The sequence below is a fragment of the Polistes dominula genome, unplaced genomic scaffold, assembly GCF_049000335.1.
Source record: "Polistes dominula isolate Pdom_NZ unplaced genomic scaffold, Pdom_raw_medaka contig_168, whole genome shotgun sequence".
Taxonomy (NCBI): Eukaryota; Metazoa; Arthropoda; class Insecta; order Hymenoptera; family Vespidae; genus Polistes; species Polistes dominula.
Window position 1 is genome coordinate 982,501 of NW_028301024.1, and position 25,751 is coordinate 1,008,251.

The 25,751-nt window shown below is 30.0% G+C and overlaps 3 protein-coding genes and 1 long non-coding RNA gene across 14 annotated transcripts in view; 3 read left to right on the top strand and 1 right to left on the bottom strand.

The window, feature by feature from the left end:
- The window catches only part of GABA-B-R2 (gamma-aminobutyric acid type B receptor subunit 2), a 579,685-nt gene extending 576,248 nt beyond the window's left edge, over window positions 1-3,437 (top strand). For 5 of the 6 annotated variants that reach the window (XM_089174269.1, XM_089174271.1, XM_089174270.1 and 2 more), the window contains 3 exons: window positions 1,059-1,486; window positions 1,990-2,388; window positions 2,526-3,437. In XM_089174269.1, coding sequence (XP_089030395.1) covers window positions 1,059-1,486; window positions 1,990-2,388; window positions 2,526-3,073 — 1,375 coding nt within the window. In that variant the 3' untranslated portion in view covers window positions 3,074-3,437. The remainder of the gene's footprint in view (window positions 1-1,058; window positions 1,487-1,989; window positions 2,389-2,525) is intronic. The other variant, XM_089174272.1, reaches the window with a different exon arrangement.
- Window positions 3,438-4,157: 720 nt separating this feature from the next.
- On the top strand, window positions 4,158-23,012 carry LOC107065132 (uncharacterized). 6 transcript variants are annotated; one of them, XR_016177157.1, is made up of 5 exons: window positions 4,158-17,464; window positions 17,548-20,501; window positions 20,724-20,874; window positions 21,507-22,596; window positions 22,961-23,012. It is a non-coding gene; the product is annotated as an uncharacterized LOC107065132 (long non-coding RNA). The 6 variants fall into 6 exon arrangements; XR_016177160.1 differs by having other exon boundaries at window positions 17,548-20,049; window positions 20,137-20,501; window positions 21,507-23,012; XR_016177159.1 differs by having other exon boundaries at window positions 17,548-17,641; window positions 17,725-20,501; window positions 21,507-23,012.
- A 537-nt stretch (window positions 23,013-23,549) lies between these two features.
- LOC107065128 (histone H2A) lies at window positions 23,550-24,104 on the bottom strand. The gene has a single exon (XM_015318566.2). The coding sequence runs from the start codon at window positions 23,974-23,976 to the stop codon at window positions 23,596-23,598; it is 381 nt and encodes a 126-aa protein (XP_015174052.1). The 5' UTR covers window positions 23,977-24,104; the 3' UTR covers window positions 23,550-23,595.
- Window positions 24,105-24,121: 17 nt separating this feature from the next.
- LOC107064838 (histone H2B) lies at window positions 24,122-25,273 on the top strand. The gene has a single exon (XM_089174276.1). It carries the CDS (start codon window positions 24,259-24,261, stop codon window positions 24,628-24,630), a length of 372 nt encoding a protein of 123 aa, XP_089030402.1. The 5' UTR covers window positions 24,122-24,258; the 3' UTR covers window positions 24,631-25,273.
- Window positions 25,274-25,751: the final 478 nt, after the last annotated feature.

Sequence of the window (25,751 nt, forward strand, 5' to 3'; positions counted from 1 at the left end):
TGATGATGATGATGATGATGATGATGATGATGATGATGATGATGATGATGATGATGATGATGATGATGATGATGATGATGATGATGATGATGATGATGATGATGATGATGATGATGATGATGATGATGATGATGATGATGATGATGATGATGATGATGATGATGATGATGATGATGATGATGATGATGATGATGATGATGATGATGATGATGATGATGATGATGATGATGATGATGATGATGATGATGATGATGATGATGATGATGATGATGATGATGATGATGATGATGATGACAACTACAATAATAATAATTTATTTATTTATTCAGCAGAGTGAATCTCAATAAAGCGTGATTAGTAGAGCTTACTTTGTTATCAGCAATCCAATTGAAAATGTTTTTATTAGATATTGCATGGTTTCAAGAGAACTTTAATGTATATATAATAAATTTTTTGACAATTTTTGTTTCTGTTAGATAATTGTAAAATGAATTCGATAAATATATCATAACATAACCAGCTATTTTTATTTCATCTGGCTCGAGAAAGATTTACAAGTTGAGTACGGAACCGCTTTTGCTCTGCTTTCTGTTCAGGCTGCACAAAACGGTGATCACTCAGCGCTTCATCTGAGCGCTTAATCTTTTCTCGACCCCGATAAAAAAAAGTAACACACATTATTTTATGGTACTTACTAAAATTGTCTCGAAATCCTTTAACAAAATTCAAGATGATCCTTGAAAAATCATAGGAAACAATTACCAAAAAATGTGCTACATATGTACGTATTGAAGCTCTCTCGAAACCAAGCAATATCTAATAAAGATCATAAAAACATTTACGATTGGACTACTAATAACAGAGTAATCTCTACTTTTCACGCTTCGTAGTCAATCTTGTATAATATTAATAATAACTATAATTATAAATTTTAGTTAGGAACAATAATAATAATGACAACAAAGAGTCGAGTTATTCAATATTGAATATATTGAATATATACTCAGCGAATTGAAGCCATTATTAATTTTGAAATAAGCAAGTGATGCTTTTTTCAGAAAAAAGACGAGCTTTGGGAAGGTACCGACCATCGCAGTCGATAACGAACGCTTACCATTAATTCTTCCGTCGGCATTGAAGCACACTACTGTTGAGGATACCGCTTGTAGGAAAAGTCATATTATCGATGAAAATCAAGATAGCGAACCGTTGCTCGAAAGAAGTCTAGAACTACGTTCGGAAGGTAAGATGAACGTCGAATTCGTTCCAGAGGCCGCCGAGGAAACTGATTCAATCGTTCTCGAAGAAACTGCAATCCCACAAGACGCTAAAATTATTATGAAAAAGGATGAAGAGAGAGCGAGACTGCCGACACCACCACCTTCCAAAAATGTATCCTTCAGTGAATTACATGATCAGGGATACTCCGACCAACATATCCTTCCTCCGCCATTACAATTCATTCCACCCAGACATCGACATTCTGGTTAGTTCTTTTCAATTGTAAATATATAGATTAAACAAACATAAGAATTTTTTAAAAATGTAAAAACTTAACAAATATTATATATATTGAATTTCGAAAAATAACAAGAAACATTCGTTAAATGGACGCTTTCGGTTTTAATAAACTTACTGCATCAATAAAACAATAAAATAGATAAGGGTGTAACTTTGATTTAAAACTATAAAGATTTCGAAAATATTTTTTTTGTGTCATTATATCAATCGAGAAAGCAAATAACTTTGTAATTAACTTTTTACCTTTATTAGTTTACCAGATAATTAAAGATAGTCACAATTTTATTAACTACTTTCACCCATTAAAACTAAATTATCGCTGTTAATACAAGACACTAATCTTTTATTTTTATTAACTCTATCAATCTGTAAAATTTCATCAAAGTGGATAGCGTATACTTCACAAGTGTATTTGGTAAAAGTTCATTCGTATATTAACTTGAATTATTTGGCCCGATTTTGACACAGGATCAGTACCATCACATCAGTCTTTAAAAAGAAGATCATCCGTGAGGAATGATATCTTGGCACATTCTCATCATGAACTATCGGAACGTCGAAGAACGAGCGTACCAATTAACTCGATCAGCTACATTTCGACGGAGAACGTATCCAAGTCGAGTGGTAAGAACAACATTCAAACTACTTTCGACAAAGCATACGTGATTGGAGAGTGTGGCCATCGGCGTAGTTTAGTTACCGGCTACAGATGCGAAAAACATGGCGGACGTGGACACAGTCACGCAATGTTTAACGGTTCCGCTGAAACACCACCAGCACCGCGACGACATCGTAAACATCATGATTCCCACAATGCCAGCTCGCCAAATGTGCCTGCCGTGGTCAACGCGAGCTACTCTGATACTGGTTAATGTCTTTTCTATATCTTATAATTCTTATATGAACTTGTTCATAAATTTTATATCATAAATGTTATATCAAAATAAAAAAAAACAAAGGCATTTAACAGAAATATCGTTTTTATTCGTAATTTTTGTTAATAGAAAGATGCGAGGAGTTAGCTTCAGCGATTATTCAACGCTCGGTATCAGAGAGATCACGAGAAAAATGTTTGCGTGGTCGAAGTGGTGGTCATTCAATCTCCGAGTGTCCTCACCGTGCTGCCACTTCACATAAGGTTCGAGAATGTAGACACACCGAATCCAAGTTGCGTCATCAGCAGGCTCGCTTGGAATACGTTCAAAGTACTCCAAATGTAGCGACAATTCATAATAGCAAATATGCGAGTGGAAACTCACGTGCTGGGGACGTAGGTGGAAGTGGCGAAGGTATCCTTGGATCGGGTGGTGTGGGTCGTGGTGGGGGTGATGTCCGTGTTGGGTCCAGAGCTGGACCTGGCATTACGTCGAGTGGTGGGGAAATATACAGTGCTGCCTCCGACGGCGAACTCTTGGACCGGGCGATATTACTGCCGATATTTCAGAAGCTTCTTACCGAGAGACACAAAAGTAATGCAAGAAGTGGGTACGGTGCTAGCATAGCGAGTTGTCCGAATATATCGATAAAGTGCGACATCGTCGAGTATCTGTAAAAATATCTGTCTCTACTCGTTTTATAGCACTCGAAGAACCACGTTCTCCCGGAAAGAAAGACATGTCTTTTTTGATTCTACATAATAATGTAAATCTACAAGACTTCATTTTTTCTTTTATTTTATTTTATTCATCTTTTCCTATCGTCATTTTTATTAAATATTATGGATACATGTATAGTCAAGTAAATTCTGTAATATAAAATGTGTACGCAAAGTATATATTTATGATTTTTTCAAGAGATCGAACTGTAGTAATGTTCACATAAGTATCACTTAATCAGAATATTTTATTTTACAGAATCCCTTTTCTGTACGTCGACTTGTGAATACACGTTTAACACAATTAAATATTCAACTCGGCCATTTGAATAATACGTCTGGATCCTTTTAAGAATTAAAAACGAAAAAAAAGGTGTATCTTCACCGAGAGACTGATACATATTATTTATTATATTCTTCTCGACATTTCGGTCGAAAATAAATACAAAACCTGTCTGTTTTTCTTTCGATTGAGAATTTTCTCGTAAAGGAAAAATAATCCGCACATTTTCTTACAATTAATTTTAGTTTTACATTCTTATACCATTTTCACCTTTTTTCTTTATTATTATTATTATTATTATTATTATTATTATTATTATTATTATTATTATTATTATTATTATTATTATTATTATTATTATTATTATTATTATTATTATTATTATTATTATTATTATTATTATTATTATTATTATTATTATTATTATTATTATTATTATTATTATTATTATTATTATTATTATTATTATTATTATTATTATTATTATTATTATTATTATTATTATTATTATTATTATTATTATTATTATTATTATTATTATTATTATTATTATTATTATTATTATTATTATTATTATTATTATTATTATTATTATTATTATTATTATTATTATTATTATTATTATTATTATTATTATTATTATTATTATTATTATTATTATTATTATTATTATTATTATTATTATTATTATTATTATTATTATTATTATTATTATTATTATTATTATTATTATTATTATTATTATTATTATTATTATTATTATTATTATTATTATTATTATTATTATTTACTAACATCAATCAAGCATACGCAATGACGATATACTTTCAATGAAAGATAAAATTCCGTTAAAAAATGCTCGTCATTGATTTATCAACGAATAGAATGTTATATTTATTGAATCGAGGAACTCTAAGCACTAAAGAAGTGATTATGCACTTTTTTTATAACAAAACTTAATTAGTCCATGCATTTACATGGAAATGAGTCAATGCCGTAACTATACAAAGCAAACATCCATCTGTTACTCAACTGCTCACAGCTATATTTAGATTGTTTGCCAAGACTAACTCTTAATCATGAAAAGTAGATACAATTTGATAAAAATTTAATACAATTTATTGCAATAACGAATTTTATTAAAAATTTTCAAAAATCATTTTTTCTGAATTTTTTAAATTATACATCCAAAGTTAAGTAAAATAAAGAGCAAACGACGATTCTTTTATTTTTTTATCTTTTAGAGTTCAAAAAATAAACAATGTTATACGTAATTTATTTTATATTCACTAATACGTTGAAGAATTGATTCAACAAAAAAAATATTACATCGCAAACGAGAAGCGATCTTTATTCGATTTTCTCTCGTTATTTCGAGTCAATTACCATCAAACTGCTTTTAAAACAAAGCCTTCTCAAGTGAAATGCAAGAAATATGTTCTTGAAATAATCTCTATTTCGATAGATACATAGGTAGATAAGTACCTATATCTTTGAAACAAAAGAATTTTCAATCGAAGAAGAATTGCGACTGTATATACTTATAATTTGCATCGTCATCATCATTTTTATTATTATTATTACTGTTACTATTATTGTAATTTTTATTATTATTATTATTGTGCCTACTGTTAACGTGAATATACGTAAATTAATCTTACAAGTGCGTTCAGCACGATTAATGGAAAATACGTGTGCATGTATACTGCGCATACATACGTACGTGATTTTCTACGGAAAGGATTAATCGATCGATCGACGCGAAAAGTCAAGATTATTAAAATTTACACGACTCTTTTTGTCATTTTCGAAAATCATAATCGTAGAGTTAAATTAAACTACTTCGCGTGTATACGAGGAATTATGTCAATTTATTGGATCGAATAAGATAAAATACACAAATAAGCGTTTAGTTGTCGTGTAAATAAGAACATGAAAACCCAGTGAACACATCAATGTAACCGAGACGTCACATTTACAGAACCAAAATTTGTTGGTTACGTAAACCGTAAAATAACATACGGGTCACATGTGAATCACATGTGACGCACAATTTCACACTCACATACGTAACAATGTGACTTAACATAATGAACATAAATGTGATGTTAATGTCACATACATATTACATTGGTGATATAGCAGTGATATAATTCGAATATCATAATTACGTCAAATATAAATTAAAAAATCGAAATTCGTTGTTGAGGTTACGTAATTGTTTTTTTTTTATTTTATTTTTTTTTTCGAAGGGCCCTTTTTTTAACTCGGGAACATACGATTTACTAGCTGGACATTTCTGGATGGTGTGTTGCCTCACTGAGCCATGCGAACTTGTATTTATTTATATTATATTATTAATACATATGTAATAAATAATATTATTAATTATAATTAATATATATATTAATAATTATAATTAATAAATAATATTAAATAATAAAATATAACATAAATTAATAATATAAATTATAATTAACATGTTCCGTGCCACGTATACCACCGGTGGTACACTAACCATTAGACATATTTATTTAATGCACTGAAAATATATACTTATAAGGAATTTAATTCTGTAAAAAAATATTCCTATTCAAAAATTGATGCATTATGCAAAATGCAGTATAAAGCAATGCAGTTGCAACGCATTATATAATTTCAAAGTTACTTTTTTAACATAAATTTGACATAAAATTTCAAAGCAAGAAAATATATAACTATTTTATATAGGTGTTCTGTAACAATATGAACAGAACTGAAACATTACATTGTGATGTAAATGTGATGATAAAACAGAGTCACATCGGTTATGTTATTTATAAGTTAACTTTAGTATGTAATAGTGACGTCATATCAAGAATGTAAAGCTAACGTAACTATGGCATATAAATATAACATCACACTAAGGTTACTAAAGTGATGTCACTCGGTAAGAAACATGTATGTCATTTTAATGTCATATTTATGTCATAAATTTGATGTTCCATTTACATAAAAATTTGTATCACAAGAATGTAAAATTTACATTACATTTGTTATGTTACATGTTCTCTAGGTGTGATATCACTGTTACGTTAGTGTGTTCACTGGGAAGTCATTAAAGAAAAAGAGGGAATGAACAACAGTGTTAACTTTTATGGTTAATGCTGAATAGTTAACAAAGAAAAAAGATTTACTGTTTAGATTTCAAGAGATGTTATAGTTCGTGCACATGTACTAACTATGATAGCACTAATTATGCAAATCGTAAAAAAGACGAAAGGCTGAAATGCGAATTCCACTTTCACGTTTCGACCTTTTTCTCACTACACGTTCATCTTATTGTTACGAAAGTTTCAAAAAAATTGCCTCAAAAAGTGGGTTATATAACTATTTAAAGGTCATACGATATACTATAATTCGCACAAGGAGATACACTTACGTAAGTATAAGGTATATTTACTAAAAAGAAAAAAAGGTATATATATATACGGAATACTCGTACTTATCTGTCTTTTACGTTGAGGATGACATCCGCTTTATAGGAATATAATAAATATTACGAGAAACAAAAAAACGATGAAAGAGAAAAGAAAAAGAAAAAAAGAAAAATACAGAAAAAAGCATATGAGAAAAATTTTGTAAATAAGTAAAAACGTATATCTAACATATTATTATCCTGAAAGTGCACTTCTAACAATGCGTTACATATGGTGATAAAATAGCCGTGCTACGACGTATCCTTTCTCGATTTGTAAAATACAAAATCGTTACAGTCTTTTTGTTTATTTTTTTCTTTCACTACGTACGTTTACTTGTCCGATTAGTATAGAAAATGTTTTTTATATTATATAGTCTATCGTAAAACGATGAAAGAGAAAAGATATTTAAAAGAAAGAAGAGATTAATTTGATCGGTCCATTTTTAAGAATTAAAAAAGATTAAATAAAAAATAAGTATGGAAAAAGAAAACTTTACGTATCTGTTGTGTTTTTATGTGTTTCAAAAATTTTAAATACATTTATTTATATAGATATCGTTTATATATGAATATTATAAGAAGAATATATCTATGCTTCTCTTGGAAAGCGTGTTGTAATGATCGTACATACAATAGAGTGGAGTTTATGAAAAGTAAATTGTTTAAACAAACTTACGTCATATTTGCTAGATTGTTAAATTTAATGGTACTTGATACTTGGAAGACGAAAACATTTCCAAGTACCAATCGCTCTGTTAAAGTCAATTATTATTCTACAAATGAATTTGAAAATTATAAAGAAAAGAAAAAATTGACGATGATAATGATGATGATGATGATGATGATGATGATTATTATTGTTGTTATTATTATTAGTATTTTATTATTATTATCGCAAGAGAGAGAAGCGCACTAAATAACGCTAAAATAAATACGTATATAATTGAAATTTTTTTTTTGTGTGTGTGCGTGTTGTGTGGTTGGCATTAAACGTTAAGATAAACGAAAAATTTATGAAAAGAAAAAGGTAAATGCATGGTATAAAAACGAGTCTTTGTTTTCGTGTAGAACTCATAAAAATGTCAGGTATATTATAAATATACTTGAGTAATATAAAATATATTTCATGGTCTATAAAAAAACAACCCGTGTTGTGACGTCACAATCGATTATTAATCGCGAAATGTACTCAATCTACATTAGACGTTGACTTGGATACTGCTAAAATAATTTCATCAGTGATGAATCATCACCTTGCGAGTCTCTCTAATTTACTTCGAATAAAAGGAAATTAGAAATGAAATGTTCCCTAAAATACATTCGGTGAATATTACGTTTTTCTCCTTGATGATAAAGAAAAGATGTATGTATATACGGTGGATACCCAAACGGTGAAAAATATTCAACTGAATCTCTCTGCAATATTAATTAGAAATTAGAAAGAGAGTCTGATGATAATAAATTGGAAAAGATTCACGAATATTTGAACCCTTGCTTGCGATTCGAAGATATCAGAATCGTTTTTTATGAAAGTACGATAAAACGAATATATCTTAAAAAGCAAAACAAAAAGATCATAAATAAAAATTAATAAACATCACACTTGTATTATACGTATTATATCATGAGTAATCTAATCATTTTTTCAACATTGTTGAAGCGTCTTTCAAAAGTTCTTTTTCTTTTCTTTTTTTTTTTTTTAACAACATTAAAGTTAACTAGCCAACAAAAACTGTAAATCTGACGAGAAAAATGAACAGAATTCTTTCAAAAAAGTGAGAGAGTGAATTTTTCAGATGCAAAGAGATAAACATGGCAGAGAAACGCCGAAAAAAAGTATTAGTATATATAAGTATACAAATATTCATATATATAAAATAGAAAACAAAGACGACGAGAAATACGAGAATCACGATGAATTTGTTGAGATATTAAATAGATGTATACAGAAATGTTTTTAAAAAATGAATGTTAGATATTTAAAAATATGTCTTTAAAAAGCTGAGATTTTAAGTTTAGCGAATGGTGGTAAAAGTAACGTGTGAATGTATAGTCAAAATTGTACGTTTCATATATATTATATATGTAGATATATGCATATAATATATACAGGATATGTTAAATTATATGATCAAATATCTCCGATTGTATTAGTTTTTTAAATGGACGTTTCTTTTCCAAATTACAGCTTCTTCATAAAGAATACTGTTATCAAGAACAAAAATTATAGTAATTTATTTCCATGGAAATCGACATTTTAAACTTTTTAAAAATGGAAAATATCAGTTCAAATGCATGGAGCATCTAAAGAAAGAGTATGTTTTCATCAATTTTTCATTAAATTATGGTACCAAAATTTTCCTGTCAGTTAAACTTAAAATATAATTTATTAAAGGTGTGTGTGTGTGTGTGTGTGTGTGTGTGTGTGTGTGTGTGTGTGTGTGTGTGTGTGTGTGTGTGTGTGTGTGTGTGTGTGTGTGTGTGTGTGTGTGTGTGTGTGTGTGTGTGTGTGTAAATTCGCAATGATGCTATAACTTTTCCGTTAAACATCTAATAACTCAAAGAATTTAATAATCAATTCTTTTTCTTATTTATTTATTTATTATTATTCATATACTTTTAAAAATGTATTCATTAGAATTACAATGTCCTTCAGCAATTATAAGAAAAATTATAGTGATAAGTTTCGACGTATTATAATTTTAGGAAATATTATGAAAAAGCACATTATATATATATAAATGCTCATTTTTTAAATTAATATTTTCTACAACTTGAATTGAGTTTACATTAACGATTTCCATTCAAAAATAAATTATGACTTCTATACCTTGACAACAGTATCCTGTATAAAAAATATACAGTAAGTATAATAAGTATTCGTAGCAGTAACCAGTCAATTGAAACAAAAAATCTATATAAAGAACTTCTTTATTACAAAAAATATATATACGTCTTCTTAACAATTTCTAAAACTAGTGTTATTAACAAATAATAAATAAATAAAATTTATTTATATTTATTCTGATAATATTAACAAATTTTCAGAAATTGACTGGAAATATACGCTTAATAAATATTCGTATACTTCTACGCTTACAATAAAAATACAATAAATTTGCAATTTTAGTGTCTAATGGGATTTCCTTTAAATTGTATAATAATTTTAAGCCTTTGTAACATCGAATTTACTACATTTCTGGTTTTAATATTAGAAATTTTTTTCCACTGTTCTAAGAGTGCATTTTTAAAATCTTTTTTTAAAGAAATGTAATGATCATGACTTTTTTCTAGATAACTTAATAAGTCTAAGGGGGGAGGGATTTTTAATTAATTTGGTACATTTTACAGGATCCATTATCGCGCATTGTCGCACATTGTGCTTTGGATCATTATCTTGTACAAACACATAATTGTCCAGTAATCCCATTTTATTTATACTAGCTTGAAGATGTTGTTTTAAAATATCAATATACAATTTTGAGGTCCATGATATCATCGATAAAATCAAGAGATTCAATTTCGTACAAACGCTTGCAAATTGTACTTCTCATATATAGTATTTTTTTCTTCATACAATACAGCATCCATCTGACCCATATAACTTAAATTTACTTTCATACATTTAATGTCATAAAGGCTTAAGACGATTATACAATTTAAAGGAAATCCCATTAGATACTAAAATTGCAAGAACATTGCATTTTTGTTGTAAGCGTAGAAGTATATGAATATTTATTAAGAATATATTTCCTGTCAATTTTTGAAAATTTATTAATATTATAATAACAAATATAAATAATCACTTTTTAATAACATTCTTCAAAATTCTTCAAAGTTTTTGTTCAAATTGATTGCGATATGAATACTTTTTATACTGACTGTAGCTGAATACACATATTTCACACTTCGTCTCAAATGTAACAGCTTTTTCTGGAAACATTTGTTTATAAAACCAATAAAAACGGAGATTTTTGACCATGTCTTTCTAAAATAAAAAACCCTGTATATTGTATATATAATACGTGATAAATATATAGATATATACAATATATGAAATATATGATATACATATATGATATATATATATATATATATACATGCGAAATCATTCAAAATACGGGGATCATCTCGATCGAAGAATCCTTTCGTATTTTCGGCGATCATTTCTCTTCTTTAATGACAAACCAAGAACGATTTTGAATCTTTCTTAATAATCTAATCGTCGTAAATTTTTTTTAGTAATAGTAGATTTTATGATAAATAAAATAAAAGTATGGAACGCAAGCCTCTTATAAAACTTCGAAAACTGTTTTGAATTGTTCATGGGCTGTCAGTCAAATAGGAGAAAAAGTACGTATATCGCCGTCTGTCATATAATTTTTGTAAATTTTAAATATCGTTAACAATGCTCTGCTGGAGCGTTCGTAAACCTTGTTCCTCGTTCGTACACGCCTTTCTTAAAAAGCGAAATCGAGAGTTCTCGGTACTTGTTTCCTCTTTTCTGATTAAAATTGAATCATTTCAACGTTAATACGTGTGTAAGAAGGAAAATAAAAAAAAGAGAAGAAATTTATGAGAACTAACTTTTATCGTTCTCTTATTAACATATTAAACACATTGACTGAAACGCAAATTGTATGTTTTGCTTCAGGTGTCATCATAGAATTTCCATAGCTATAAACATAAAGTGTCTTAGAAATCATTTTACTGAACTGAAAAATTATAAATTTTGGTTGATAGGTATTTAAAGCACAGGCATCGTGGATCCCTACTTTTTTAATAACACTCTGGAGATTCATATCTTAAAATAAAAAACAAAAAATTCTGTTTTTCATTTTTGCAAAAAAGCAATTTTTAAGATATCCTCTAAAACAACAATATTAAATAATATAATTAAGTATAATCATATCCTTAAATTATAAGTTTATATAACAAACTTTTTTATCTTATAATATTTTTTAATTATTAACGTAATTCAAAGTTTTATATTGAATAATATTCTTTTTATTTTAATCATTCTAACAAATCTTACAACATCGATCACAAATAACTGTCGTGACAATTAAAATAAAAGCGAAAAAGACAAAATGATACAAATCATAAAGGAGACAAGTAGTACGAGTTCTTTAAAATTTCATTTCACTTCACTCTTCACCTTTTCTACTCTAGAGTATTACTCTAAAACAAAGAAAAATTTAAAACAAAAAAGAAAGAAATATAACAAAAACGAAAAAAAAAATAAATAACAAATATCTTGAAGTAAGAAAAGAGAAAATTCGTACTCTGCGTATTTTCCAATCTTTTTTTGTTAAAAAGATAATAAATACTTTTGGGTGATATTAACAGTGGGAGCGTCATCCATGTAATAATTATATATATACATATATCAGGGTGTTCAAAAAATACCATTTAATATTAATACAGCATATAGAACATACTATACTGATTGTGAGTAAAAAAATCTTACAATTACTTTAGGTTGGAAATTCAATTATTTCTAATTATACATACCATACACAATGTAGGTGTGTAGGTATACATACCATACACGTTATGGTAGTATTACGATTCACTTACTATTAGTTTTTTCTATTTACAGAAGGTGTTTACATGCCCTTTTTTCATATCCATACAGGCTTGAAATATTTTTCTTATGAAGTCGCGAACTCTCTCGAAAATTTCACATCTTCGTCGGACAATGAAACAAATATTATACTATAGATTCGATTTTGTAATTATTTTAAGTCATTTATCGGCGAATAATATACTATACTGATCAAATACTCCTATAAAAAGAAATTCACAAGGTTGCAATCAGAGAATCAAGAAGGTTATACAACTGGTTCATCATATTCAATCTATCTTTAACTGAAAGCAATTTTTAAATTCTTCAAGAAGCCAGTAAGTCAATTATGATACTAACATACCAAAATGCTGATACGTTAGAAATGATTGATCTTTCGACCTAATTTATTCAGACGTTTTTATTAAATATATTTAGTATATTTTATGCACTGTATAAATATTTAATAGATTTTATTGAAAACCCTATATATATAATGACCATTATAAAAAAAATTCATTTAAAATTAAGTGGACTTAACTTTTTCACGATTGGCTGACCTTTGCCTACATTCTTACGTTAACTTGTTTTTACTTTACATGAATATACAATCCTAAATACAAGAATAATTTGTTATTCGAAATAGAATGAACCTTTTCATAAAAAGACCATTAAGTTAAATTTAAATAAGACAAATTTGTAAAACACTTTTGCTCTATATCGAGAAGGATGTAAGAGTAATGAAATGATACTATTGGCTGTAAATTAAGATATATTAACATGATCAATTCTCTGGTCAGTTAATCACAAATATGTATAAAAAAAGAAAAACAAAAAACACATATAAACCTAAAGACACATTCCTGTTTATTGTGAATTTTTAGATATTAATATGTAAATCTACAAATAAAAATAGACATATTTAAAGTCCGACGTAAGTGCTCGTTTGAAATTATGCGAGTCACTATCAATAACAAAGAAAAGAAAAAAAAAGGATAAATAACAGTCGATTATTTTAATCTTTCGCATTTATTTTTAATTAACATACAATATTATGTGAGCCGCTTATTTTAAAAGTGGCCTAACTTCATTTATGCTTGAATCGAGATATTGAAGGATTTGCGCATCATTGCAATTAAAAATATACGTACAAGATATTAACGAGTCATACTATTTAAGTGTATCTAAGGGTGTGAAATTTATAGTTCCTATTAAAATAGTGGCAATTATTAAGTGAAAAATATGCATTTCTTTATCACGAATGAAATTAAGCCACTTTTAAAATTAACAATTTGATTTGTTATAAAATTTCGAAAGGACCAAATTCCATTCAATATAATTTAAGATGTTTCAAAGTGAAAAAGACAATACTCAATTCCTGTTTTCAATTTCATGTTTTGACTGGGTTATGTTTTATTCTGTTAGGAATAGTAAATCACACTTTTTGCCGCACTTTCTCACAATGTTCTCACAAAGATTCGCTAACTTAAAAACTCGCTCACACTATCACTCTTTATTCTCATTAAAAACTCGCTCTCGTTATCACCTTCTTTCTATTTTCACTCTCACAAATCAAACTCGCAAACTCGCTCTGCTCTGCTCTGTCCAGTGATCCCAGAGACTTTAGTTCGTTTGATCGACACAGGAGCGCAAAATTATCGTACGCGGCAGAAAATTATCGTACGCCCCGGGAAAATTTGAAATCCGACAAATCTTGGACAAAATTTTTAAAAAGTCGAAAAAAGTGTCTAAGTTCCAACTTTTTCAAGTTGATGACCTTTTTTTTTAGGTAGAAAACGTTCTGTAATCGTTTAGTCTAATCGGCGGTTCGATAGCTGCAAGGGAAGATCTTCAAGTCGAGAAAAAAAAATTTTGATGACTTTTTTCTTTTTTTTTTACTTATCAAGTTCCCAAACCCTATCATAAAAACGATAAAAACGATCGTTCGCCGGGAGATCGTGGTGGTGGTGGGAGTGGTGGTGGGAGTGGTGGTGGGAGTGAGGGTTAGGGTGGGGGTGCACCTTTGCAAAAAACGCCACGATTTTTGGATCGCGATAATTATCGTACGAATGGGATCACTGGCTCTGTCTCTCCCTCGCAGTGATCCCAGGAACTTTTGCTTGTCTGATCGACACAGTGCCGTAAAATTATCGGGTTCTCAGTAAAATTATCGTACGCACAGAAAAAAAAGTTTTTGACTAGGTTAACAAAGATTTGATTTTCCGGATTTTCCAATTCTTTTTTTTTATGCAAAAGTGCAAAAAAAGTAAAAAAAGTATATTTTTCGATAGTTTTTTCGATTTTTTCGATCCTTTTTTCGACTATGCTAATGCTATATGCTATGATGCTGCTATGCGACTATGTATGTTATGACCATCTAAATCCGCATACCACGTAGTAGATATCAACTTTTCGATGCAACGATACATAAACAGCTGAGCGAGCGTTGCGCTGCAATCGAAACAAAAGCAAAATCGAGACATATCGAAAATTATATTTACATATCGAATTATCGTAAATTATCGTACAAGTTGGATTCTGCGTCATACAACAAGCTTATGCTTGCCTTCGCCACACACGTATACACATAACACAACACAACAGTAGCTCCACGACAAACAACGAATGGTTGCCTCTCGTTCCGTCATCCTTACGCTAGACGCACGCATCCTGACAAAGTAACCATTCCTTATCTCTTTCTTTCTTTCCCACACATACACACGCAAACATAACAGTCCTCACGCTTGGCGCACGCATTCTAATAAAGCAATCATTCTTTCTCTCTTTCTTTCACGCAAACACCCACAATATTTTTAAAATAAGTTATATTATTGTTTTTTTATTGAAAATATAATAGCAAATAAGGTTTTTTAGTTTGTATCACGCGAGTTCAGTTTCTTCTATTTAAAAACTTTTCTATTTTATTGAAAAATTAGTATAAATTTCCTAAATACGCAAACATTATAATTAAAAAACATGTCTTTGGACATTTATAAGAAAAATATTCTACAATGTTGTCTAATTTTTTTTCTCTGATGTATCTGATAATCATTTAATTTTTTTGTAAAATATTGCAGACAATAAAATTATTATATTCTATATATTTCATAATTGTTAATTATAATATTTGCGAAATAAATAATTTAATATTATTTTTCAATAAAATAGAAACATTTTTAAATAGAAAAGAAATGACACAAGAGGAGACCAAGAATAGGAAAAACTGTATAGCTATATTTCGTCTCATTCTCTGGCAGGCTCAATCCTATATGTTTGTCTCTTTCTCTCTCGTTATTTAGTATAGCAACCGTTTCATAGCTCCGTTTCCTGACCGAAGCATTTATCTACTTTTCCGATCATTCCCATTCTAAAGAAGTTTACACTTCAAAAAAAAAAAAAGTTCGAGGAAAAGACTCGTGAACCCAGCAGCATCGGACTTCGAGCTGGCTACTGGCGGTTGCTGAATAGGTGGCGTTCGGCTCGAGTCAAACTCGTAACAGTGTTTTTTTATTTAGAAAAAGTAGTTTTTTCACATGAAGAAGACCCCACTAGAGAAAAAGCCGAAACACGTGTCTAATTATTTTCGATTCTCTATCGCTTGAGTATAATTTCGTTCATTTTCTAGAGTTACAGATCACGACCTCCTCTAGTTAGTATCAAGGCCGTTTCATCGCCGCGCTGCATCGCCCCACTACATCGCCGCGTCACACATCACCGTGTTTCATTTTTTCAAATCACCCCCATTCCAAAGAAATTCTTACTTCAATAATAAATGACGAATTGAGTTAAGACACTTTCAAAATAAACTTTTCATCATTCTGTTGATTGGCAAATTTTTTTGTTACCAAATCTTCATGATTTTAAATATATGTGTAACAAGTTGCTTCACAATGAAAAGATCATGTAAAAATGTAACTATTACGGTACATAACTCGATTTTTTTGGAAAATGGAGTTAGGCCACTTTCGAAATAAGCGGCTCAAATATTGGAGATATATATTTAAAAAAAAAATGTATATCTATGTGATCCCTACCAGGTAAGTTTATCTCAGAATTTTATTATTTATGAAATACTATTTTTATTTCCTATTTACTGATTTAATAAAAAATCAAATAAATTATAGAGATATAGAAGACTACCATATAAAGCTCTTAATACTTTACACTTTAAATTCGCTTAATAAGAAATCATGTTGTTTCAAAATTTTTCTCATATAATAAAATTTATTTTTCTTGAAATAATTTACGAAAGCAATCACATATAGTATATATAATGTATGCACAAAGTATTCGTACATTAATTAATTTTAAACAAAACTTCATTAAACTTTTGTTTCCTCAAAATCTCTAGAATATGTACGATGCAAAAACATAAATTACTTGTACAATTAACAAAAAAGAAAGAAAAACTCGACGAAAATCAGAGGCAATAAGTACTTATAAAACTCCGATTTCAAATTTTTTACAAGAAAGATTGTAGCGTGAATCGGTACGATTAGTAACATTATTGTCACAGCTTATAGTCAACTTTAAAAATTATCATTGAATAAAGGGATAAAAATGTGCAACAACTACGGTAAAAAAATTAAAGATTAATATTAATTTGCATAATTATTGTTGTGCGCACTGTATGTTATACTGCAGCGAGTCCGTTTCAAACCAACGTACAAATTTCAAGTTGAAATTATACGCGAGTTTTGTATGGAAATCTCACGACAGTAAAATAATACGGTGTGAGTGGCTTTGTAGTATTACTAAAGACAGTTCTTTAGTCAACAATGAATTTATTAATTAAGTCTTGGCGGCTATGTTACAATTGTTTGAATGCTTGGTGTGGACTGTATGAATGTATGATGAATGACAGAGAGTGTATAACAGACAGAATGTATAACAGACAGACGCTTCTTACTTTATTTCACATGTTTTATATCCAAATTAGTTACACCCCTTTGGAGAGGGAAGGAAATATATGAAACTTATTGGCCAATAGTAGGAGGGTCCACTCACCAAGGTCTCCCGATGGAAGAGCTTATGTTTTTGGTAAGGGTTATAGTGGGGGTTAAGCACAAGGAAGTTTCTTTATGAGTAATGTTCTTTCTCTCTGTTATCTCATGTTTACATAGGTATCGTATACCACTCGAAGGACCCGACACTGCATAAAGGTTTTCGTTGCACCAATATGTTTCGATGATCGTTGAGTTGGTTTGGGAATTTATGGTCCTTCAGAATTTTCTTAATCTTTAAGTAAACGATATCTTATACCTACTGCCTATCATATTCTATGATATTTTATTTCATAGGTTTATCGCAAATTATGAGAGCGCGAAACGCGGTGCAGCGCACCAGCTAAGAGGCTGCTCCAGTTTTCACCCCGTACATGACTCAGCCACTTCTGACGATTTACGTGAATGTTTATAGAGGTACAAAGAACGTATTGTTAGATGTCAGAAGTCAATTGAGAAGAATTCATACATTTACTTAACTTTTAATTTGAACTTTGACAAAATTTTACAAGAATTTTATTATCTTTATTAAAAACAGTTTAAAAAAAGTCAAGTATAATATAATTACAAATTCAGCAGGTTGTTCCGAATTGTTTGTACTATCGCGTCTGTGATCCAGGTTAATGATATCAGTATCTTCAATATTTTGATAAAAAATACCGACTGTATCATGCAACGTGTCTTTGTTGAAAAAAAAAACGGTCATAATTATCATATACAACTCCTGTACAACGTTTTGGAGCTATTCGGAAAAATATTGGATACACAACATGTAGTAGCAGTAACTTCTGTCTCAAGTTCTTCAATAATATTGTAACTACAGCAATGACTGTACTTATTTAGAAGATCAACGACTTTACGACTATTTGTTATACTTTTAAGTGTAATTCCTAAAGATGTTTTGATTTTTCCGTGGTGTATCGCATAAATTAAATCTTGGGAAAAAGAATCTACTTTACGCAAATTGGCACAGCTTTTCTTTGATCTTGAGTCAGTGCCACATAAGAGATGACGCATGAAATCCGTCAAATATTTTAGGATTTCGCATTCCCCTTCGATAATATCGGTGACTTTTTAATTACATGGAAGTGTTTTTTTTTTTTTAATAACCAAATTTTCTTTCTTAACGTCAAAGCAGCGCGAGATATCATTTCAGTATCATATAAATTTGAAAAAGTTTCATCAGTAATAACGCAGCCATCGGTAGGAGCAATTGACCTTTTTTTTCTCATGACAATGACTTGAATTATAACATTTAAATTCTCGAACATAAAATTTCTCCAGAATTTCATTGTAAAAATCTGTGATAAACTGTAATAAACAGCATTCTTTGTTTTCTATTATTTTTTCTCAACTAAGTCACAAATATCCGCGTACGCTAATCTATGAAATTTTTTTCTTTTCTCCATACTACTTTTAGGAGTTATTGGTTAGATAGCTTTAGAAAGATATTATTGAAAGTAGAATTGAAAATAACTAGTATCGTTAAACTAAAAAGTTGTTGCAAAGAATTTTTTTTTGTTATGGAGTTCCCAGCAAAAAAAAATACAAGTAAAATGTATTGCTGTGTATTTGGTTGGACAAGCATAGCTTGTCGTGATGAAAAAAATTAGGTTTTTTCAAATTCCACCTCGTAAAAAACAATTTGTTTATGAAATAAACAAATTTGGTGATAAACAAATAATTGGTAGATATATAGCTTGGGTACGAACGCTAAAAATTGGAAAAAGTATAACTCCCAGTATGAAAGTCTGTTCACTCCATTTTATTAAAGATGATTTTTTAGCTTCACGTGAGTATTTTCAACAATTAGTTGTTCTGGTTATTATAAATTGTTAAATCAATAAATTTACTCATGCTTATATTGTTTTTGTGTATTGTTATGGCTATTGATTCAACTCAAACTTATTTAAAAATAACAAGTATTCCTAGTCAAAATCTTCCTTTAGAATCATCCAAAGAATGTGCTTGCTTTATAGATCAATAGATTCTCGAGAAGAAAGAATACGTAGAAGATCAATTGAATTAGTAACAGTTAATGATATTGCAATACTGCCACAACATGTTTACAAATACCACTTAAACCAGCCTTGCACGAACTCATTCTAATTATTCGACCTGCCAGAGATCCTAATAGTACATACGTATAAGATACTTTCATTTCGGAGCAAACGATGAAAAATATAAAAATAAATAGGCAACAAATGAAGGATCAGATGTTTGGAAGAGCACATAAATACTGCGTGAGCAATTCAGGTACCTATAATATACGACAATGCGTTACGCAGCGCGGCGTGCTGGCTCAAGTAAAACGCACGCTCGGTATACCTTAAACTCAAGTAAACGTCTAAACGAAATTTGTACATCTCTACTTTTCTCATACAAAGCTTTCTTATTCAAATTTTTATTTTAATATATTCATATTTTCTTACACTTCAAAAGTATAAGAAAATAATTAATATGATTAATAATTTTTGCAAAATTTTGTCACAAATCTAATTAAAAGTTAAGTAAATGTATGAATTCTTCTCAATTGACTTCTGACATTTTAATAATACGTTCTTCGTACTGTTACGCGGAAATGTTCACGTGAAGTTAAATTCGCGTTGATTTCCGGATAACGTAAGAATTCGGCCTATTGAATTCTTGTGATTGTATTAAAAACAAGGATTTCCAAGTTTTGGAAAGAATAACTTTTATTTACAACAGATTTACGTTCGGATACAAAACGACTTACAAGCGTAACGGCCAAGATAGAAGAGAGTTTCGGATGTCGAAGGGGCCCCTTTTAAGGGAAATCGGAACAAGGAATGTTCTAGAAGAAGGGCGTTTTTCATAAGTTAAGGGATTCTTATTGGTGTTCTCACGGTGCAGTGGGGGATTGTTTAAAATTCCAAATTTATGTTCGGCGTGAAAAAGTAGAAACAGATGTTCCTTAAATTAGTATGCAGCGCAAGTGTGGGTTTTATCTACTAGCCCTAGCAGGTTTAGACAGGTTTTCCAAGGGATCAAGATAATACATCTAAGCAGATATGGTCCACGTCGGGCCTAACAGTACCTCTATAAACATTCAGGTAAATTGAACAAGAATTGTCATACTTGAAGTATTATATTTTTGATGTGGTTTTTATATTATAATGAAATACCGTGGATAAATATGTAATTTAGAGTTTACAGTTACGATCTGTTACTTACTCAGTTTTTTGTTTTTTATTAAAATGATTTTATTGATCATTTTATAACGATACCTATTTGGGGATTGTGGCTGATATCAAGTTTCTTTTACTTTCTCATAGGGTTTATTCATACGAGTTCAACCGTATTGCATAAGTAACTATAATAAGTTTATGGGAGGTATTGACAAACTGGACTGGAATGTTAACAAATACAGGATAAAAATTAACAGTTGACGGCAGATGACGAGCAATTATTTCCTTCAAAAGCCAGGTGCAGATTTACACAGTATATGCCTAATAAACCCAACAAATTTGGGATCAAATTCTGTTTTTTTTTATCTTGCATCAAATGTTAGTAGCAAATATTTTTTGAATGGTTTTTCTTATTTGGGAAAAAATGAACATTATTGGGGAAGGATGAAAAACAACCATCATCAATGCTTCTAAATGAACACTTTGTTCTGAAACTTGTCGAGCCATATACAATCTGTGGAAGAAATATTATGACCGTTAAATTTTTCACTAGCATGTCAATATTAGCCAAACAAAATTATTGGCCAAAAAAACAACTCTAATTGGAACTATTAGAGGAAACAAAAGAGAACTACCAAAAGCAGCCAAACAAACGAAGGATAACATGCCTCGTTTTTCTACTCTGCTGTATAAATCAGAGAATTTTGTTCTTACATATGTAAAAGCAAACCAAATAAAAGAGTAGTTGTTCTAAGTTCTAAGCATAAATTTGTGAAAATTGATAAAAGTAATAAAAAAATGTTACCGAAATCTATTCAATTTTATAACAGCACAAAATTTAGATTGATATGGCGGATCAAATGGCCAGAAAACATACAGTAAAAGCTAGTTCTCGTAGATGGCCACTCCAAATATTTTTCAATATTTTAGATTTGGCTGCTATAAATGCTTGGATCCTTTACAAAGAAATGACAGGACTACAAATACAGCGAAAAGAGTTCTTGTTTCAATTAGCAGAACAGCTTCCCACTACATACAGAACTGCAACATCATCAAATGCAATCCATTCTAACAAACGCAAAATTTGTCAAATACGACTTTGCCATAAAAACAAAACAAATAATATATGTGAAAAATGTCAAAAGTATGTTTGCGAAAAATGTATACACAAGATTTCCACTTTTATTTGCATAAAATGTACGGATAATAATGCATAAATTATTTTTATTCCAAGTGAAATAAATTTTTGTTATTGTTAATATTTATTAATAACCCGTTCTATAACTGTAAATAATATACAAAAATATTAAAAATTAATTTTAAATAAATTTCTTTACACATTAGTTGTTCTTTCACAAAGCAGTCATTTTCACTTTCGAAAAATCGATTTTTTTGGTCTTATCTTATCGTTTAACATTTCAAGAATATGTCCTTAAAATTTTAATCCGATCTAAGCAATATTCTTGAAGTTATTGTCTTATTAATCTCCTGGCCTTTAACGCTATAACTCTAACAGCTATGGGCGTTCGGGATAGCAGTGCAGCTGTCGAACAGGTATACAGTTTATGCATTGCTATTGTCCTAACCCATTATCTAGTTTTAAAAATATTTTATTTAGTAAAGGCAGGTAACTAAAGCCATAAAGATATATTTTATATCTGTATGTATACTATACACTACAATATTTTAAAGCAAGAAATGAGCGTCAGTTTGTCGTTGTACGTTCGACCGTGCGCTTGTCATTTTAAAATTTTCTCAAAAAATTTTTTGTACAAAAATGCCGAGAGTAAGCAAAGTTTCGAGAGAAGACCGACAAAGTGGAAGGACTTATTTGTGTAGATCAAGAAAAGGTTTAATCCGAATAAAATAATTAAAGATGAGGTTACCACAAAAAGTGCTTCATCGAAGAAAATCAAGCTAAATACCAGTGCAAGTGTACCAGAAGACGTTGAAAAGAGGCTGAAGACATCGACAATGCCGCAGGAAGTCTGCTGTATGGAGCTGGAATCGATGATTCTGTGTAAGTTGGAAAAAAATTATTTTTCTTCACTTTTTTAGTTCATAAACTTTGAACACGTTTTTCTCAAAACTACTTTTTCAAAGTCTGTGTTCACTGCTATTTAAAAACTACTTGACCGATTCATTTCAAACTTTGTACACATTTTTTGCATATAAAATACCTTCCCCCAACGTTTATTTAAAATTTTTTTTTTTACATTAAAGTGTTTCCCACCCACATAATGGCGGAATTTTTCGTGGAAAATAACAATTCACACTTTAGATGGCCGCCAAAAATTTTTAAATAAAAATAGAAATTATCAGAGAACGTTGGGGGGAAGATTTGATTATAATTTGACTAATTTTTAATAGTTTTTCATTTTCAGATAATTTCCGGCCGTGTATAGTGAACACCGCAAATTGTTTTTTTCCCAAAACGTTCTGGGGGAAGCTCTGTTACCGGCTTATGCTTTAATATTTCTGCATGATAAAATTATACAACATTGTCAAAAGTATGCTCAATAATGTACAAAACGTTCGAATAAAATAGCTCAATCTATACTTGAGAAAAAAAATCACAAAAAAAGTGTTTTTGTTTTTACGCTGAAATCCTAACCCTTCCCATAATGAAAATAAAATATTTAAAAAATCAAGGGAACAACCATTTTTTCTGTTGATCCGGCAACATCAAGAAAACAAGACCGCACTGCTGTAACCCATTAAGCTATAAGCACAAGACATAACTATTTAGTTATTTTTATAAGAATTTTTGCGAAATTTCTATTCCACTTTTTAGCGCAAATTATTGAATATTAACAAATTTTAACGCTGCTATCATACATAGAGAGAGCTTTTGTGTTCTACCACAAGTGTGCAAAGTTCAAAAAATGTCTGAATTTCTCGCAATGTCCTCCTTTTAAAAAAAAATACTTGATAAATAAGAAAAATAGTGACGATTTAGTCCTTCGTAATAAGTTTATTTTGGGGCCCTAACAAGGGCCGTGAAAAATCGCTTAATAAATTAAGCTTTCTTTTCAGACTTTTTGGGTAGTAAAATACTTTGGATGTTAGGCAATACACCACCTTGAGCGATAGTCACACCAGATAATATTTTGTTTAATTCTTCGTCATGACGTATGGCAAGTTGAACATGCCTCGGTACTATTCTGGTTTTTTTATTATCACGTGCTGCATTTCCAGTCAGCTCTAACACTTCAGCGGCAAGATATTCTAATACTGCAGCTAGGTATACGGGTGCTCCAGCACCTACACGTTCAGCATAATTACCTTTTTTTAACAATCGATGGATACGACCTACCGGGAATTGTAAACCAGCTCGGTGAGATCGTGATTTCGAAGAAATCTTCCCTTTCGATTTACTACCACTAACGCGTCCAGACATAGCGTTGCTTTATAAAAGTTAAAATCGTTAAAAGGTAACCTTAGCGTACAGCGAACACCAGTTGAATGAGATCTCCAAGAGCTTGTTTTCTATATATACTGCGGCTCGTAGCGTTCGCTCGACCAATAGCGTTTCAGCGTTGCCCCTACTGTTTTCTGATTGGCGTAGCATCACTCTCTCTTATTATATATAAAGAACGCACGGTTGGTCTCACCATTCAGTGCGAAGTACTCTGTCTTACTGATACTTTCGATCACTAACGAAAAAAGAAGTTGTATCATCATGCCGCCTAAAGCTAGTGGTAAAGCTGTGAAGAAAGCTGGCAAAGCCCAGAAGAATATTAGTAAAACTGACAAGAAGAAGAAGCGTAAGAGGAAGGAAAGCTATGCAATCTATATTTACAAAGTTCTCAAACAAGTACATCCAGATACAGGTATTTCTAGTAAAGCTATGAGCATCATGAATAGTTTTGTCAACGACGTTTTTGAACGAATTGCTGCCGAAGCTTCAAGATTGGCTCACTACAATAAACGTTCAACAATTACTTCTCGGGAAATTCAAACTGCAGTACGTTTGTTGCTACCTGGCGAGCTTGCTAAACACGCAGTTAGTGAAGGTACTAAAGCTGTAACTAAATACACGAGCTCAAAGTAATTGACATCAATTAACCTTTAATCCGGCCCTTATTAGGGCCACCAAAAATTTAATACGTTAAATAAACTAAAGATATAACATAATATAAGCCAAACCTTTTAGGTTGTAACAAATAAGTTTACATATTGAGTCAGTAATATTCAATTAATAGGTGACGTTTACATTGTGCAAAATAAATCATTTTTTATACTCTTCATGCTGAACTTTTCACGCAGCATTCTGTTGATTCATCTGTAATGCGTAAACTCAAACCAAGTAGAAACATTAACATTAAACTACTGAAAAAACCAAATTACTTTTACCAAAACAAGTTATAATTACTGGTCTTAAAGACATTGTCGCAAATGACTGCTAAAGCCGTCCGATTTTTGACGATATGTAGGCAAATGACGGTTACAATCGTTAATTTCATGGAAAAATTGTGACAAAATGTGATAATTTTTACTTTCAAATATATACGACTGACACTCAATTTCATATGGCAGTCATGAACAATTAAAAAAATTGGTTTCTGAGCACGATCATCAAATTAAAAGTGTACGGCAATATGTTAAATATGTATCTAATAATAAGATATTTTTATATTTATTACTATCTTACTCTAAAGGATTTTAATGGTAAATAAAGTTAAATATAAATATAATTGTAATAATAACTATTCCTATACAATGATACTACCAAATATAAATAGAATATTTAGTAACAAAAATATAAAAGTAAACCTCTATTAAAATTAATAAATATTAAAATATAATAATATAACAATAATAAGTATAATAAGAATATAAATATAAATAAAAAGTATTGGGTGTACAACTTTACCTCCGTTGTTTTTCTATATTGCTTATAAAAAAAACGGCAGAGCCAAAGTTACAAAAAGTTATGATTCGTTACACTTTTTACAACGTAATTTTTCTTTAGAGTGCATTTTCCGCATAAATATTTTTTTGCAAATTTTACAATGGATAATAGTCTTATTATTGTTACAATACTCTGTGTCAGAGTGTCGCCAAAGGGGTGGTCCGCAAGAAAATTCCGCTGGTCCCCAGAAAAATGTGGAATATACTTACTCTCTCTGATCATGTTAAGTTATGTTTTAAGATGCATTGAAACACAACTCA

Coding starts and splice junctions, on each gene's coding strand:
- LOC107065128 (XM_015318566.2), bottom strand. CDS start 23,976: ATGTCTGGACGCGTTAGTGGTAGTAAATCGAAAGGGAAGATTTCTTCG.
- LOC107064838 (XM_089174276.1), top strand. CDS start 24,259: ATGCCGCCTAAAGCTAGTGGTAAAGCTGTGAAGAAAGCTGGCAAAGCC.